The following is a 17365-nucleotide window of genomic DNA, read 5'->3' on the forward strand; positions in this document are numbered from 1 at the left end:
CAGCGAGCATGCTGGCATTTCTATTAACCTCCAGTGTGGAGCTGACAGAAACATGAATCACAGTAAATAATATCTTGCAAATTGTAAATCATGTTTACAACTTGGGCTGAGAAGTGATGTTATGGGATGGGGCCATCTGTTCACTGTTTGTTACTGCTAATTTCCTTGCACGGAAGCTAAAAATTGGGTTTTAAATGTGTAAAATTACAATCCATCAAAACAAATGATCTTCACTGCTTGCACTTATCTTGTAAACCGACCACAAACATGTGTTGTACTGTTTTGTAACTTGTTCAAACGTGCATCTAACATCATCGACTGCACGTGTTGAATTGATGTAGCATTATTATTTATCATGCAGGTTATATTTTGCTTTTGATGAGTGGTATTTCCCACTTCAGAGATGAAAATAGCCAAGAGGTTTGATTCATGCATGCATGGACTGAAACAAAAGAAAAGGAAATGTTGACCTTTACAGGGAACATAAAGGGTCAGTGCAACAACGGTGCCTCACAGGCAAATTGCCTTGCTTCTGTCCTTAGAAAAAGGGATGAAATTTTTCTCTTTTGCCATTTGATTTCTGTTTGTAGAGACACAACATTTTAAATCATATACAGCACATGCTGACTGCTAAAAATCTTTAGTTACCGCGTGCAAGCCTCGCCGCCCTCCTGCCCTCCTTCATTTCTGTATCAAAGGGGAAACTAATGCAAAATGTATATGGCCCTTGGCACAAAAGATGGTGCTGCCGCGCGCTACAGGAAGATGTGTGTGCTAAAAGCTTGAAACATCTGTGTAAACACATGGCCTTTTTCCAACCATGTAGACAATGTTCTCATAGCCTTAAGATAGATGTCCAAGGCAATATACCTCGCCCCAGGGCCATGCTGGAATGGCTTTGAACATCTGAAAAACCTTGAGCTTGGAGCAATATTCACTTTCAATATTCAAGCTCGACAGGGAAGAGGAGAAGAATTCAACCTATGGCTTTTGTTTGGCTCTTAAGCCCTAGATCAATCATGATAATACATACATGTTTAAATTATTTAGTCATATTTTATTATTGTTTATTTGACGCATTCGCTGGACATTTTAAAAGACTTTCTATCGTGTTTGTAGAGGCAGCGGCAAACAGAACAAAAACTAAAAGAGAGGACCTTCTTTTGTTGTTGTTCTTTAATTCTGTTAATAGCCCAAGGTAAAGATTTATCTGCTCTTGTCAATTTACCTCAGCCTCAATATAAAGCACCAAGGTCACTTTTTCCTTGCTGGGCCCACAGGATTAAATTGTCATGTCACTCTAATAGGCAGCACAGGGAATCATTAGTCCAGCTCAGCTGCCTGACTGATAGGCATTTCAGTCCAATCATGGGAGTGTGCCGCCACAGGCCAGCCAGTATTGACACTGTGTCAGGACTGAGAGGGGACGCCTTAATCAGCGAGGACACTCTCAACATTGATTTGACAAGCTGCCGTAATGACCCCCTTGTTTTGGTAAAGGATCACTGTTTATCCAGGCTGGCATTGATGCACTTGGAGTGTTGTATTGTCATGGAAACTATTATCACCAGCCAAGCCTGCACAGTGGGACAGGAGATGTTGTCAGAGGGGAACATGGGTTTGTGTGTCTACATACACCCCAGTATGCCGAATGATGTTTAAGGTGTAGTTTTCAGATAGAAAAGTTCAGTGTTTCAGAATGGACGCCTAACATATCATTTTAATCTCATCAATTTTAGGTTACAAAATTGTTCAAGTGCATTTCTATAGGTCACAAATATTTACTTTATGGTCACATCAGAGAAGCAAAACCAGATGTTGCTGAGTTAATGGACATTTCTTTAAAGCTGCTGTGAGACAATTTTTATTTGTGTGGATTTTTGTGATCCCTGTGGACAAAGTGATACCTCCCAGTCTTATCTCTCTGTTGATTTTGTCCTGTGCATGTGAAAGTAGATTTTTTTTTTAACAAACAACAAAAGGCTGTTCTCCCAGCATGCTGTTAGTCACTTCATCTGTCGCCTACCCCCCGGCAGAGGTTTCACACACTTCGAATGGAAAAAAAGAGATTCTGCTGGTTATTTTCAAACAAAAGTGAACATAACAATACTAGTTTCATACATTGTGTCACTGTACACATACATGTGACTGTGAATTACTCAAATACAATGAGCTCTGAAGGAATCAAAATGCTTTGCAAACAAAACGATCATTCGATATGATCAGATGTATGTATGTATGTATGATGTATTATAGATGTAGAGCATTGGAGACAGAGCCCTGTTCATTCTATTGAGCTGCTCATGAAGCATGTGTAAAAGTACCCAGACCTGCCACGTCACTGGATCCATTGAGCATACACTTGGCGTCACAGTCCCATGGCTCTGATCTGTGTTCATTATGTCTACAAAATATCTCTAAACTAAACTTTAATTGAATGTTATAGCTTTCAGGAACTTAAAATGTATCTACTGATTTATAGATATCGCTCCCCTCTGAATGGAAAAAAGGATTTGTGGGACCAATGGCATCATGTGACGCTGCAAAACCAGATTTGGTCACAATGTAAAATTGGCTCAGCACACTTCCGGATTTAAGTTCTAGTCTCCCCTTTATTTCTTCTCTTGATTTTCAGTTTAAAATCCCTTTAGCTGCAACATTTGTGTTTGTCATTGTAGTTTATATAAACCAATGAGATTATTTCTGCCAATAATAACTCAAACCATTGCAACTCTTAATTCTTTAATAATGTCACTTCTGACCTCGTTCTTTACCAGCTTTTCTGCATGATTGTTTGACAGTTAAATGTAATTATTGAGATGGTTGTTGACATAATCTAACAGAACATGCATATAATTATGTTCATAAAGCGTATTATCCAATTTATTAAATCACTGCAAATAAACGTTTATTAATAGATGAAATGAGCACAGATTTACTTTTGTCTTCAGGCCACATTAACCACAGAATATTACGTTGTTGTGGCTGCATGTGTTTGTTTACTAAGAAGGTGACACTGCCGCTGGCGGGGACATCAGGAAATAGAGCGGCCTCTCTGTGAGGTGTTAGTCTGTAAATATTATTGACACGCTGACAGTCTCCCACTGTGCTGGGATGTGTACAATCATTAACAAGCAACATGATGGGCCCTGTCCATACCCAACACGAGCATGTGGAGGGTGATTTTTCTTTCATCAGCCTTCATCCAGAGCCTGCACCAAAGTCTCCCACACTTCTATTATAGCTGCTTTTTTGATTGATAAACGTGTACAATGTGGCCTAAAGCGGAAGAGAAAAGGATGCCAAAAGAAACGTAGAACACAATAACATCAGCTTTAATTTGTGAAAATACAAAATGAAATCATGTACAATTTTATGTACAAGCCTATTTGTACAAGACAATAAACTGTATTGGTAGGTATTATGACATAGTCAGAAATATCAACTTAGCACAGTCATTGTATCCACAATTCAATGTGCTAAAATAAAATCACAAAATCATACAAACTAGACTGCAATGCCAAATGTCTCTCAACCCCCACAAACAGGAACGCACTAGAAATAAATATTTGACATTAAGCTTTACAGGTTTCTTTGAAGAGTACATACAAGTGAATCGGTGTAATGCTCTGCTATCAATGACGGGTCCTTTAAAAAATAGTGTTAAGACTTCAATTATCGACTACAGCTCGAGTTATCTCCAGGGAATCGCAGCCTCAAACGAAGACATTCAAAGGCTATAGTTGTCGGTATATTTCAGAATAGCCTCGGAGCAGGAAGATATAAAGCAAACAGGAAAGAACATTTCGCAGACAAATTAGCATCAATCGACCTAAACTAGAAGCCTCTTTTTTCGCAGCAGTGGGTCTTTTGGAGTCCTCCTTTGGCTTCAGCACTGCCTGGCACATTACTGGCACTGAGGGATGGACGCTTTGGGATGTTCTCTGTGCCAGTAAATGTCACAACCTCTCTCTGCAACATTGATCCAAGGCTAAACTATGACACATAATCTGTGGATTAGAGATTTAGCAGATTGCATTTTTTTTTGTACCTCTCTAACCCTTTATTGATTCTGAATAAAGTGACAACAGTGCCCATATAGCTATGTTGTATTATCGAAATAAGACAGGATTAACAACCACGCGTAGCTCTGCATTCTTGATAAACAAAAAAAATGAACAGTACTTAGACATGTATAAAATAAATAATGAATGCTATTCAGCAAGCAGAACATACTTAGCCAAAATAACTTTTTTTGTATGATAGAGCTGTTTTTCTTTTTTTTTTAAAAAGCATGTTTGATTAAAGCATTAAGATTGGTCATGGAGTTCAAACAAAGTGTTTCAATGCCTCCAAGACAATCCTGTGTCAGGCAGTGCTTACAGCCAAAGGAGGACTTGCCCACTTCATGCGATATGAGGCTTTTACATTCATCTCACCTACAGACAAGCTAAAACATAGTATTTGGCTTTCATGTCTATTAATAGCTTTGTATTCAAAACTGTGACACTTGGTTTTATTTGACTCTTGCACCAAAACAGCTCTATCATAATTATTTGGCTATTAAAAAAAAAGATGAACAACTATTTACCCCCTGGAGAAACTCGACACATTCTTTAAAACTTTACTTTCTGGGGTTTTGGACATTGCAACCAAACAAAAACATGAAAACGTTAAAAACAAACAATAAAAAAAAAAAAAAAGGCAAAGATAAGACAAATATAAATGGATAGAGATAAGGCTGGAGCCAAATGCCATTTACACATGGACAATGGCCTTTTTTTTTTTAACTGTCACAAATGTTGTGAATTAGCTTCCAAATGGCAAAGGAAATCACTGAGTCAGTCACTGTCAGTGCCATCGTGGTGGGATTGCAGCAGGATGTAAAATACACATTTTGAACATACTGTACAGAGTAATTATGTAACACTGGGTCGAGTAAATGCAATAGTAGTTGTTCATTAACAGCTAAAAAGGCAACTTTAACAATTGCAAAACTTCCAGTTACCATTATAATCCCCTCTTAAGTATAATAATCATTTTTACATCGCCATTTCCTGTGAAGTGACCCTCATTCCCCACAAATGGAACAAAATCGTAATGGAGTCTGGTCACCACTAAAGATAAGCTGTACAAACTAAGAGCGGATTTGATTATGATTGTCGACATGTACATTTTATAATGAGTCTAAGTCAGCTTGTACAATAGGCTTGCAGCATTTGATTGAGAAAAGCAGTATGGTTTGCCTTTTCTAATGACAATAAATGATTTATGTTTGCAAATGTAAATGTATCATGAATCCCAGTCTGACACCTACACAATAAGTCCTTTGGGAGTCCAAGCGGTCCGGTGTCAGTGGGTCAGCACTCGTCTTCTGCTTCTCTGATGGGATGAATCAAGCTGTTTGTTGATTTAAATTGACTGACGTGGTTGACGGCGAGTGTGTTTGCAGGCTTGATGTGCATGGTCCTCAGGTTGGTGTTTTCTGGTTCATCTGTAAACCATGTCTTTTCTGAGAAAGAGCCAAAATCATATAAAAGACAAAGAGGAGGGACATAAGAAAGTTAATCCTAAATCAGGAACATTTCAGTGATTGTTTGTGCTGAGAGTGCATGGGGAACTTTCAGAGAAGGTGTATATTTTTTAAGAAAAAATAGAAATGATTTCCGAAAACATTTTGCCATGAGAAAAAAAAGCTTCTCTTAGAGGTGTGTGTTTAATGACAGGTAAGTATCAATACATTTTCCCAGTCTTTTAACTGCATGCCATTTTGTTGGGTCAGCGGACATGCAGGTCAACAATTAAACACACTCCATCCTCATACTACACTGTCCAACATTAGAAACTTTACTTATATACCATAGAAATATTTCATTTTTAATCATTATTCTCAATCTTCAGGCTCTTGGCTTGATGCAACTTTCTTGTCTTATGTTCTTTAAATGAATAGTTTGGCATTACATCGTTGGTGATTACCGGTACTTGGCAATGGCCATGGTCATGCATTTTCATCAACATGACTTCAGGCTAAGTTGCCGAGAAATAAAACATCCAACATCCCTTGATACAGAGTAAAGAGAAGTAGCATCAAACCATTCCAACTCAATCACACGTTCTACAGTCGAGTCCTACAGCGAGCTGTATTGCATAGGTCATAACCATGCGGTCCCTATGCAGTCAATTGGAAATACTTCACAACTTGGCTTTCATTCAGGGTGCAAAATGTCAGCAAGGACATGACCGTGTTCAATGCATTATTTAACATCATGCATAATCATTCACTTCCGTACCTTGGCTCACTCTATTCATCCTTGTTGCACTTTGGACAAAAAAGTAGTAGACTAAATGTAAGCTAAATGGGAAATACTAACGTGAACTTTAATGACAGAAACAGCACAGCATGATAAGGTATAAAAACAGCCAATGATCTCATTGCATATGGATGTAGTGTAAGTAGAACAGCCAGGTGTAACCAACAACTAACGAAAAGCGTCAAACAGAACATGTATGATGTCAGAAAGTCTTATAGTGCCTTTAAAATGCATCTTATTACTGTGGCTTATGTCAAGAAGCTTTATTGTGTCCATTCCTGTGCCAAAAAGACAATAAAAGAATGATGTCTATTTTTCAGATGGCAGAAATCAATAATTAGCATGCAGATCACACCAAATGTGAAAGCTGTATAATTCAATTTGTCAGAGCAAAACACGAGTGCTTAGACAGGAAAAAAAGGATTTTTTTGTCAAATGTGCAATGAATGCTCGTTAAAATCATCATCAGTAAGAAATGTTGAACGTGCTCCTTTTTATTCATGACTAAATCAACAAAGATGCTTTTTTGGAGAATACTTTCCCATCCAGCACGACTATAAGAAAGTATGGAGAATGCATACCTGCATCAATTGTGAAAATCCTCAGCATGTATTAATTATAAAAGAAATCGAATTACACTCAAAAATAGACAAAAGTACTTCTGAATTCACAGAAGTCATCACACGGTGGTAAAACATCCTCCCTGTTTGCACACTTTGCAGGCTTTGTTTGATGTGTTGAGTTATGGCTATTAACATTTTTCAGGATGCTGTATTGAAAATTATAATCAAAACATTCTTGGAAGGTGGCTCGATTGTATTGAAATCTGGAGTTGCTCTAACCAGGATCTCTGGCTGAGCACTGTTTGTACAGGCTCTTTTCAGTTATGTACTGTAAACTGCAGGGTTGTTATTTTTTGCAGTAAACCTTGTCCAACCAAGGTTTGGTACCTACAGCATAGACTCCATATTGTATTGAGGATTGTTATGTGTAATATCAATCCGCTTGGTCCAACCCTCAAGTTGCTTTACAATTAGACTTCAGCTTGCAGAAACATTTTCTGCCTCAATAGAAAGAAATATTGCCTCTATGGCAGAAAGGTCTACCTTGTGAGTTATCGATGCCTGATGTATTGAGAGTTTTAGAGTTCACCTGGGTTGAACAGCAGTTGTGAAGGAAGTCTTTACACTTGAAGAGGCTTGTTTGGATGCAGGTAAGTGAGCATAACTTTAGGTGGGCCCCAAAGAGCTAATGAAGCTCTCTCTAGGAGGCATTCAGTCACGGAGGGACATCTATGTTTGTATTTTTTTCAACAACACAAGCCCATTTTATTTGGTCACGGCTTTGCAGGGAAAAGTGGCTGGTATGGTAACTTAAGGAATAAAATCATCTTTTTCGCTGATGATGTTATTCTATTTGTGTTTCTTCAAACATGACCTTCAGCACACATGATACTTACTGTGCAGGGTTTAAAATATGAGCAGTACCTTATTTTAGAGACTTTAATAAGACTGGTATCAACCAAGTACAAAACATGTTTCTTAGCCAAATATTCACAAAAGTGACTTCTAAAATGTAACACAAAGTAATATTAGAATGTGACATGAACATGTGAGGACACTGTTATATGATGGCGGTGTGACTTTATTTGTAACTGGAACAGCTTGCTGTAAATATTCTGGCTTAATGAACACATCATGGTGGCAAATTACATTTAAGTAAAGCATTTAAAGTGTTATAGGAAATCAAAAGGCATAAAGAGGACATGATGTTCAGCATTTCATAGACATGACAAGTTATGAACTTTTTAAGACGACTATTTAAAGTGCAATTCAAGTACAAAAGGGTTTAGCTTAAATTCAAACTTCACAGGTTTCTAACTCGGCAAAACTTGGAACGCTGAGCGAGAGACCTTTATCAAGGAGATCAGAGTCCTCAACACGAGAAAGCACAGTATAAGAATAAAGGTCTGCCAATTTCTTCTCTGAGGAGTTATGAAGTTGGCCAGTATCACACATACTGTATACGAAACAATACTTTATTTGCTCTCAGTGCCCTTACTTCTCATTCCATCAAATGGCATCATCTTAAAGTAGGGGAGTTACGTCTTAACTGTGTGTGCAGGTAAGAGCTCTACAGACAAAAAAAACCCAACCCAAAAAACACTAAGCTATTTGAGATTAAATGAAATTTCAAACTCTATGAATCCAAAAAAACTATTTTTTAAAAAAATACAGTTTATAGAATCTGATTAAACAAATGCAATATATCATTTAATGCAGCTTTTGGGTGAGTTTTTTGATTGTTTGTGAATGACAAAAATCAAGAAAAGAAAACGTTTCAACAACATTTCTCAAGAAAAAAACACCTTTCTCCAGCTACCTTGGCAAAATTGCACTGCAGTTCTCGGCAAAGAAAATGTATAGTATAGAAACACGAAGAATAAAAGATGATAGCGAGGTGGTCCAAAGGAATGAGAGAAGCCCTTTTTTTGTTTTTTTGTTTGTTTTCCACTTTGCCCTATGCAGAGTGGCCCTCCTCAGAGGACTAAACACACTGTGTTAAACTGTAAAAGGATGCTGAATGCAAACTAAGACATATTAAGTAACACATACATACACATTCAGACAAACATTGAGACATACAGTAGACGACCAGGCATGTGACAGTCTTTCTGGACACACAGGACAGAAACTTTCGGCAGGCACTGTTCACGTACAAAGACAGTCAGAGAGCTTTAGACGGGCACATACTTTTGTTTGTCTCGTGTGTCCCTGCTTTTGGTGCGGTTGGTGCGGTTGGAGGTTGGGATTGAGTGGACAGAAGAGCTCTTTTTGCTGGAGGAATGGGACGAATGTGAAGAGTGGGACAGGCTGGTTCGGGACTGGCCAGCATTGTGGTCAAACTGCATCAGGCAGAATATCAGGTCTGAAGGAACCAGCTCAAACGCATACGGTGGATTGGTAATGACATACCTGGAGGAAATAAGGGGACATGCTGGTGGACAGTTCTTCAGGAAGTGAAGGTAGGACTGACTTTTTGCTGAAATAAAGACTGAAATAAAGACAAAGACAACATTGGCTCTGTACTCACCGTTTGGTGCATTGGTTTTGACTGTTTAGGTGTGCATCTCGTAACCGATAGATACCAAAGCACAGCATGTTGTATGTTTTCAGGGCTTTACAAAAAAGGTCACCATAACAACCGCCATCCTGAAAGACAAAATAACCCCCCCAAAAAACATTTGGTATACAGCCTGTATTTTCACTTCAGCCTTACAACAGGAAAAAAAGAATAAAAATACAATTTCAACAATGTGACCATTGCTTATCGAATAGAAAACAATAACAGAAGTTGTTTGAAAAAAACAAAAAACATTTTGCAGGGTCATCATTTTCCAGTCGAATCACTCACAATCAGTGGAGTTTATTAAAGGGAGCGAAGCAAATTCTTTATAAGCCTCTGAATATAAATTCAAGCTGTAATACTGGCGATGCTAAGACAAATGAGTTGTGTTGCACCAAGCAGTTTAACTTAATCCTTCTCTTAGTTAGAACACTCCACTCCATCATTTCAGTCAATATAGAGAGAAGTGGCTGTCTTTACCTAATGCTGTATTAGACAATGACAAACTGAATTTGATAAGCTATTTCATCTTGTTAAACAAACCTCTCAGGAATGAGTTGCCGAACAGAATGTTTCTGAATGGATGTTTCAAGCTTTTTATCATTTTAGGATATAATAGGGATTTTATTGTCCCTTTGCACAGCAAAGGGGTCTTGCTTTACAAGATTAAAAAATCCTCACATCCGAATCACATCACACTAAAAAAAACACAATGTAAAAACAGCTTAAAATATATTTAAAATCACAGTGGAATCACGGTTCAGGAGTGACAGAAATATATACAGGAAATAATGTCAAATAATGTTTGGAGATTGTCTATGAAATTATTTAAATTCTCACCAAAAAATGTCAAACAAGCATCCTGTTAGTTTTCTCAACTCTGATTCACAGCCGTCTCTCTTAGTCTGAATCCTTCCGCTAAAGTCAGCTCCCACAACACGAGCAGACAAAGACGTGCCTCACCCTCGGCTGACAGGATCAGTCACTTACCCCGAGGTCGGCGAAGGGCCCGTCGTACAGGGCCAGCTGTGCCACGCGACACCTGTCCCTGTTTGCAAGAGTCTGTGGCGTGCTGTAGCCACCCCGTAACGCGTTCTCCTCTGCCAGCAGCCCCTCCAGCTCCGGCGTCGCCCCGCCTGTTACCAGCGTCCGGATCAAGGTGAGGATATTATCATTGAAGTATGTCTGTTAGAATAAAGTAAAGGAGAGGCTAAATCGGTAAGTAAACCCCCAAAAAGTCACAACTGAGCCTGAAGTGCCTGCCGGGCCCAAAAAAAAAGCCTTCTAACCCTGCTGTTGCTTCACGTTATTGAAAAGACAAGAGAATCCAATTACTGCAGGTTACTTTCACTCAGGTTTGACAGAGAAACAGGACGCACACATAAACATTCGTGCTGTCAAAGCATTTCTCATTGAGACAATAATGTCACACAAAAAAACTCCCCATTAGGCCTGAAGATTTTTCCTCCATGTTTGTCGTCGTTTTAATTTTTCGAAGCTGTTGCTGCAGTTGTTACTTTAAATAAAAAAAGCCGAAATATCTGCTTTTTTTCTCCCCCTTCGCACTGCACTCTCTTGTCTCCCCCTGCTTGTACAGCACAGTGACATCTCCCTCGGCTCCTGACAGCACTATTGACTAAAATGATGGATGAGGGCTGTCCATTAGGTAGCATTACCTTTGTCTCGACCGGAGCCGTTTGAAGGCAGCTTTGTTCTAACCTCACTCAAACTGAAAGGCGGACAAGTGAAGCCATCATACCCCGGTACGAGCTCCAATCTTGTCGTCTATTGTTTCAGTGTGAGCAGAGAGTGCTTATATAAAAGTAGGAGGAGGAGATAGATTTACTGCCATCTGTTTTCATATCAAAACACAAGAATCACAGGATATACAGACAGATACGCCTCTGTAACAAATCCTCTCTCATACGCTAATATTGTCAGTAAACCAAATTGATTGTGACTTACAGCACTCATTAAAGAATCCAGCACGCTGACAGCGAAGGCTGTCCCACAGGCAAAAGGCTGAGTGAGGTACAACTCGGTGTCTGGGTCGTCATCATCGTCTTGGTCCAGGAACTGAACATTTGAGTCATTAACTGTGGACACAAAGACCTTTATTACGTTCCATATTTAATTTAATTTAAGTTCATTTTCTGCACTTAAAAAAAAAACAAGATCATGTGGTATTCTTTTGTGATTTCAAAAAAGCATGGATTTTATGCTCGAGCACACATCAGGCAATGTTTGATTCAGGTGAGAAGGAGGGCACAAAGGTATCGTGCTGCAGATATGGACTGGATTGGATATCGGAAAAAAGTTCCACAAATTCTATTGAATTGGTTTGTTTGATATTTGGACAGATTGTTCTTTCTTTAAGGGAAACCATGTCTGGTATTTGGGCAATCTTGCCTCTGCCACATTCCATATCCAGGCCGTTCATGCACACTCGTGACATACTGTCAAAGCTTCAAGCTTTGAATAAGAGTCCTCCATCGTCAATATTAGTAAAAACCAATATGCCGTTGTTTGTCTTGTGAATCCAAGACAGAACTAGCAATTACTCGCACTTGCATGTCAAAACAAATGAAAGTATCTCACTGCCCCAGAACCTTCTTTGAAGATGTCTACGAGCGCAACAACACATGCAGTAGCTGGAAAGAATGTAATGATGAAAAATTTAGTTGCAGAACTGCTACTTCTGTGAGGACAGAAATAAACGTCAGTCATACAGACAAGGCTGAGATGAAAAGAAGGGCACAGGCCAGAGAATGTGATCCGACAGAAGATGCTATGAAAACAGCCACAAGGACTTCTGAGGGATCAAAGGCCTTATAATTCTTGAAGAAATAGTGTGTGTATGTGGGGGGGGGGGGGGGGGGGAGGGGGGTGCTTTGAGAGAAGGGGGCCAAAACAAGACAGGCAATTTTCAACCAGAACCGAAGGGGTAGAATGTGCTCAAAGTGATGCCATGGGAATGGACTGAGCCTCTTGTGCAGCGAGAGAGAAATCAAAAGAAGAAGCTGATATGGAGGCAGCAGCAGTTACAACACTGCAGTACAGGACAGAGGCACTTCTTACCCAGCTCTGTTATCATTTGTATGTTGGTCCCACTGCTTTTATCCTGACTGAATGAAATCACAGGCAGTTTTTTGCCTGGCTTTGCTAATGGTGCTAGACAAGTGTTGAGGGGGAGAAACAGTTACTGGAGCATGTCAACAAGAGACAAAAAAAACACACGCACACACAAAAAAAACCTCCACATTGAGTTTGGTTAATCAAGTGTTGACAGTTTGTAATTGCAGATATTATGTTTTATGATCTGTTAACTACTACTTAGCTGGAAAAAAAACATGCATCTGTAGACGCAGCATATCAATCATGTCACACTATAATACAGCAAGCAGGGCATACCCAGTTCTGTTATGATGGGAATATTTGCTCCAGTGGTGACAGAAGTCTGTCTTACTAATCCGTGGACTGGGCTGTTTTCAGGAGAGGATCTATCCATGCCTGGCGGTGTGAAGCCTAAATGGACACACAGAAAACATAAAACACGTCTGTTAATGCAATATTCAATACTTCTTCAAAGGCTACAAACGGTCATATCAGCAGAACTAATACGCCAGGGCTATTTCATCCATTCCCGGCTCACGCTGAAGCACAAAGTTGCTGAGTGTGATGTTACCGTTTTCTCGACAAGGTCCAATATTAGCGTATATATAATAGATGTGACATACAGCTCATTTTGTTTCACTTAGATTGTGTGTGTGCATGGAGACGGAAACCTTTTACACACACAAGCAAAAAGCAACAAAGGAAAAAAACAACTGAGCATGTACATTGCAAAGCCGTGAAATAGAAAATAAGTGACGCAAGATTGAATTCAAATTGACTTGATGTTTTCTTGCTTTCCTCAGACTGACAAGTAAGCACATTAAATCAGTGATGCTGTATGTATAATACATAGGCCGTGTTTTGACATCCATCACTTGCTGCTGACTCAGGCAAATGTGAGGTCATACATGTATTAGTGAAATAATGATATCGGCAAGGTTTTTCTCCCCCCCCCTCCCACTTCTAGGGTCAAAAGGTTTCTAAAAGCATTTCTCTCAATGCCAAAGAGTGAGCACTATTGAAGGCCGTATTAGTCTAACTGAGTGCTCTAGTGGCGGTTTGAAAGCTGGGACATGCATACTCATAAATATAAACATTATCTATCTTTAGCAAAGTAGTCTGAAAGATACAAAATCTGTCTGTCAGGTAGGACTGTTGTGCCAGCCCTGTGCTTGTTGCAACCAATTAGCTTTGTGAAGAAACCAGTTGTTACAGTAACCTGAGGAATAGTCAGTAAGGTTTAGTGTCAAACGCAGTGACACCAGGTCAGCAAGGCAGCACCTAGTGAGGGATATTCTGTGTGCCAGCGCCCTGTCCCTCGCAGGCGGTGCAGTGAACTATGATAGGGCGCTGCTTACCTTGGGAATTAGCCTGCAAGACCCCGATGCTGTCGTCAAACAGCATGGATTTGATGTTGAGTGACGCCAAGATGCATTCTTTGTCCTGCAGTGATGCATCGTCAATATTGTTCTGATTGGCTGACAGGATGACACACATGTCACAGAGGTTGATGTTGACAGCCCTCAGATCTGCCCGACTCAACGGTGTGCCCTTTGAGAGGGAGTGAAGGAGAGATTTCGTTATCTCACCTTTACAGTAAAAGAGGGTAAATAAAAAACAGCAACTTTAAATTGCAGATACAGTATCATCCTTGGACCTTATGTCAGAGCTGTTTCATACTGGCATACAATTCTTTGACTATTAAATCAATTGGCCAATTTATACGCAGGAAAATAAGGTTTTCCAATTCAGAGGTAAGATAATAACACCGTAAATCGTCGAAAGAGAGGCCGACAACGTAGCCGACAAAGAACACTTTGTCCTCTGCGTTCAGCAGCAAACATTTCTTCTGTTTGTCTTGTTACCCTTTTAATAAATCAACAAAATCACAACATTCCTAATCATGTCCAAGTGTGTTAAGTAACTTATCATAAAATATAAAATAATTAACAAAAAAAATCATCAGAAACAGAAAAATGCAAATAATGCCGCATCAATGCCTGACATGATATCTTTGAATGCCCTTGTCTTAATTTAACCAAGTGTTTTAAAATCGATAGACATTGTATTAATTAATTGGTTCAGCAGCTGCAACTTAAAGAATAAATTAGTACATTAACTAACTCAATGTTTCTTAGTTTTCTGTATTTATCAATGTGGGGAGAAAGTGTGGGTCCTTCTTTAGCTCAGAGCTTGAGACCAGTAAACCCTGCAGTCATCAAAGGGATGGATTTGACTTCTTCTCTCTGTCCTTTCTTTTATGTCATCCCCCACCTCCCCTCCTAATAAATCCTGTGTCTGTCCAGCTGCTCTGTCAATAAAGTTTAAAATGCCCCCAAGAATATTTTAATTTTATTTCATTTGATCAACTTTATTTATTCCCCGAGGGGGAAACTGTGGTTCGCACTCTGTTATTTTAGAGACATGCTTCTCTCACACACAGGCCTGAATCACACACACAGGCACAAGCAGGACCTGTGGACATGCATTAATAGAGAGATGCACTGAGCTGTTCAGTGCCCTGCTCAAGGGCACTTCGACAGTGCTCAAGTGGTGGTCTGGCACCTCTCCAGCTACCAGACCAACATCCATATTTTGGTCCGCATCGGGACTTGAACCAACAACCCTCGGTTCCAAAAAGTCCCTACGGACTGAGCTATTGCCGCCCCACACATTAAAAACAAAAAAATCACGAACAACAAATGTAGTGATGTCTTTGGTGTTAAAGTTCTCTTCTCAAAAAATACCTGTCTTAAAAGTCTGATATGAAATAAATAAAAACCAGCTTGGCCTTGACCTCATTCCTAACTGACAGTGTTAAATGTGTACCTGGCCAAGCTTTTACGTGTGTGACTTGGGTACGGGTTATACTCACAGGTAAAATGGAGATCTTTGGGAAATTGTGAAGAGTCTCCCACTCTCGCTTCAGATACTCCAGGGAACCCACAAAGACGATGTGCTTCAGCTCATGGTAGTGGAAGTTGCTCGCTCTTAGAGGCATGACAAAGTTTCGAAGACCGATCAACGCTGATTTTACATCTCCAAATATGCATACAACCACATGACCGCTCAGAACCGTCATGGCCGCCTCGCTCCGGGTCTGAAAGAAGAACGCATACAGCATTAATGTGGCATAATGGACGTCCTTTTTAGAACTTGCTTGTGCTATCTGTCTTCTCTTGCCTGATCACCCAGTGAAATAAATCATGCGGTTCATGACTGCAATAGACTATGAAGGTAATTTGAAAAATGGCATATGTATTAGTACAAGAAATGCTCTATATACAGGGCCCCCATATAGCAAATGACTTGTCAAACACCTCATTACAGAGTGTTTAAGTGCCCTGTCAGCCTCTGATGGTGCTTTGTGACATGACACATCTGTCACTGGGGGAGAAGAGTGTCAGGGACAAATGACGTGTGCCGAGTAAAAGAGCAGAACCCACCAAAATGACCTTCTCGATGTCTTTGGATAGGCACCAGTGAAACATCCCCGTGGAGTCGTATTTCTTTATGTTCTCGTCCATACTTTCCATTTCGTTCCCCGGGACGAGGAGCGGGTCGTGTCTAATCAAACAAAGAGAGGGAGGACATAAATGAAGTCATCAGACAGATGAGATTTGAGTTGGGGTTGTAGTTTATGGCCTTTGTGGAGTAATGGAAATGTAAACGTGTTAAACCTGAGCACAACACAGACCAACAGAAATTAAAATACTAAGGTCAGATTATCCTCGCACGGAACCTTCCTGCTCTACAAGAAACAACTTTTAGTGTATGAAGTGCACATATAGTGCATCAAGGCTAAAACAAGATGAGAGGTTTCATAAGATTTATGCAATGAAGAAAGGAAAAAAGTACAAACGAAATTACATTCACAAAGCCAAATATTCACATTCTTGTTTATTTATACCAGAAGTATTCTTTTACAGGCATGTTAAGGGATCTTCAAACCAATCAGTTATACTTCAAAGTTGCTTTCTTCCTTTTCTTTCTCCATCTTTGCTCATTGCTGTCAGAGGCCATCTGCAGACACGCCAATAAAACTGCCATGTCATCAAGCAGAGTGACATCAGCAGCGGCAGCCAGGCGGAAGGAGATGGCAGCAACACACTGCGTTGACTGGCATGAGCACGGAGATGCAATTACGCCCTCTTACCGCGTACAGCTTTTGACGTTGTGTGCTGCGTGGTAAAAGCTTTAACAGACCAGACTTTAAATATTTCAGCGATTTGCCCAATCATATTTGCCGTTCAAAGTGAAGGGTATTAATGTTTAAACAGAACTACATGAAGTTATTTCACTGAGCGCAGTGGTGCGCTCCGTCCTTCCACGATGCTGACCACTAAAGCCATGTCCTGACAAGAGTTTGTGGTTGTTTCTGTGGCTTGTTTTGGTCAAACTGATTTTTCAACAGAGATTTTCCAAATATAATAAAATAAAGAAAGCCTCCAACAAATGGAAGAAGTAAAAACATTCCAACAGATGCAGTGAAATATAATTTCAGTAATTCTGTTTTCGAATAATACTACATCTGTTAAGGTGTGGTGGCCAATCCCAGCATGCAAAATAAATGGACTCGAGCTATGGCTCAACAGGACTCAAGGAAATTACTGATGGAGATTATAGCCTAAAAAACAAACACATTCAGTGCATCTGTGCAAAACCAGCTTGGATAAAAACTACTCTTGTTTTGAGACAACGTGAGTTTGAAAATTGTTTGAACCATCATAACTCATTATCCAGTTCAAAAGTTTCAAACAAAAACTTCCTGCATGTTTTTGGACTTAGGAGGAAATTCACACAAAATTTGAGCA

General features: G+C 39.7%; 2 protein-coding genes across 13 annotated transcripts in view; one reads left to right on the forward strand and one right to left on the reverse strand.

Annotated features, from left to right (window-relative positions):
- LOC306842319 (uncharacterized protein) overlaps window positions 1-17365 on the forward strand; it is a 169590-nt gene that overhangs the window by 140887 nt on the left and 11338 nt on the right. The window lies entirely within an intron of this gene.
- Window positions 3315-17365, reverse strand: part of LOC306842307 (calcium-activated potassium channel subunit alpha-1a-like) — an 82633-nt gene continuing 68582 nt past the window's right edge. For 2 of the 4 annotated variants that reach the window (XM_079372477.1, XM_079372476.1), the window contains 10 exons: window positions 15998-16118; window positions 15427-15651; window positions 13910-14102; window positions 12849-12962; window positions 11403-11533; window positions 10428-10622; window positions 9405-9523; window positions 9065-9286; window positions 6291-6319; window positions 3315-5512 (listed from right to left, as the gene is read on the reverse strand). In XM_079372477.1, the coding sequence (XP_079228603.1) occupies window positions 5361-5512; window positions 6291-6319; window positions 9065-9286; window positions 9405-9523; window positions 10428-10622; window positions 11403-11533; window positions 12849-12962; window positions 13910-14102; window positions 15427-15651; window positions 15998-16118 (1501 nt within the window). In that variant the 3' untranslated portion in view covers window positions 3315-5360. Of the gene's footprint in view, window positions 5513-6290; window positions 6320-9064; window positions 9287-9404; window positions 9524-10427; window positions 10623-11402; window positions 11534-12515; window positions 12609-12848; window positions 12963-13909; window positions 14103-15426; window positions 15652-15997; window positions 16119-17365 lie in introns of all 4 variants that reach the window. The other 2 variants (XM_079372475.1, XM_079372478.1) reach the window with 2 other exon arrangements.

Source organism: Symphodus melops (genome assembly GCF_947650265.1).
Source record: "Symphodus melops genome assembly, chromosome: 21".
Taxonomy (NCBI): domain Eukaryota; kingdom Metazoa; phylum Chordata; class Actinopteri; order Labriformes; family Labridae; genus Symphodus; species Symphodus melops.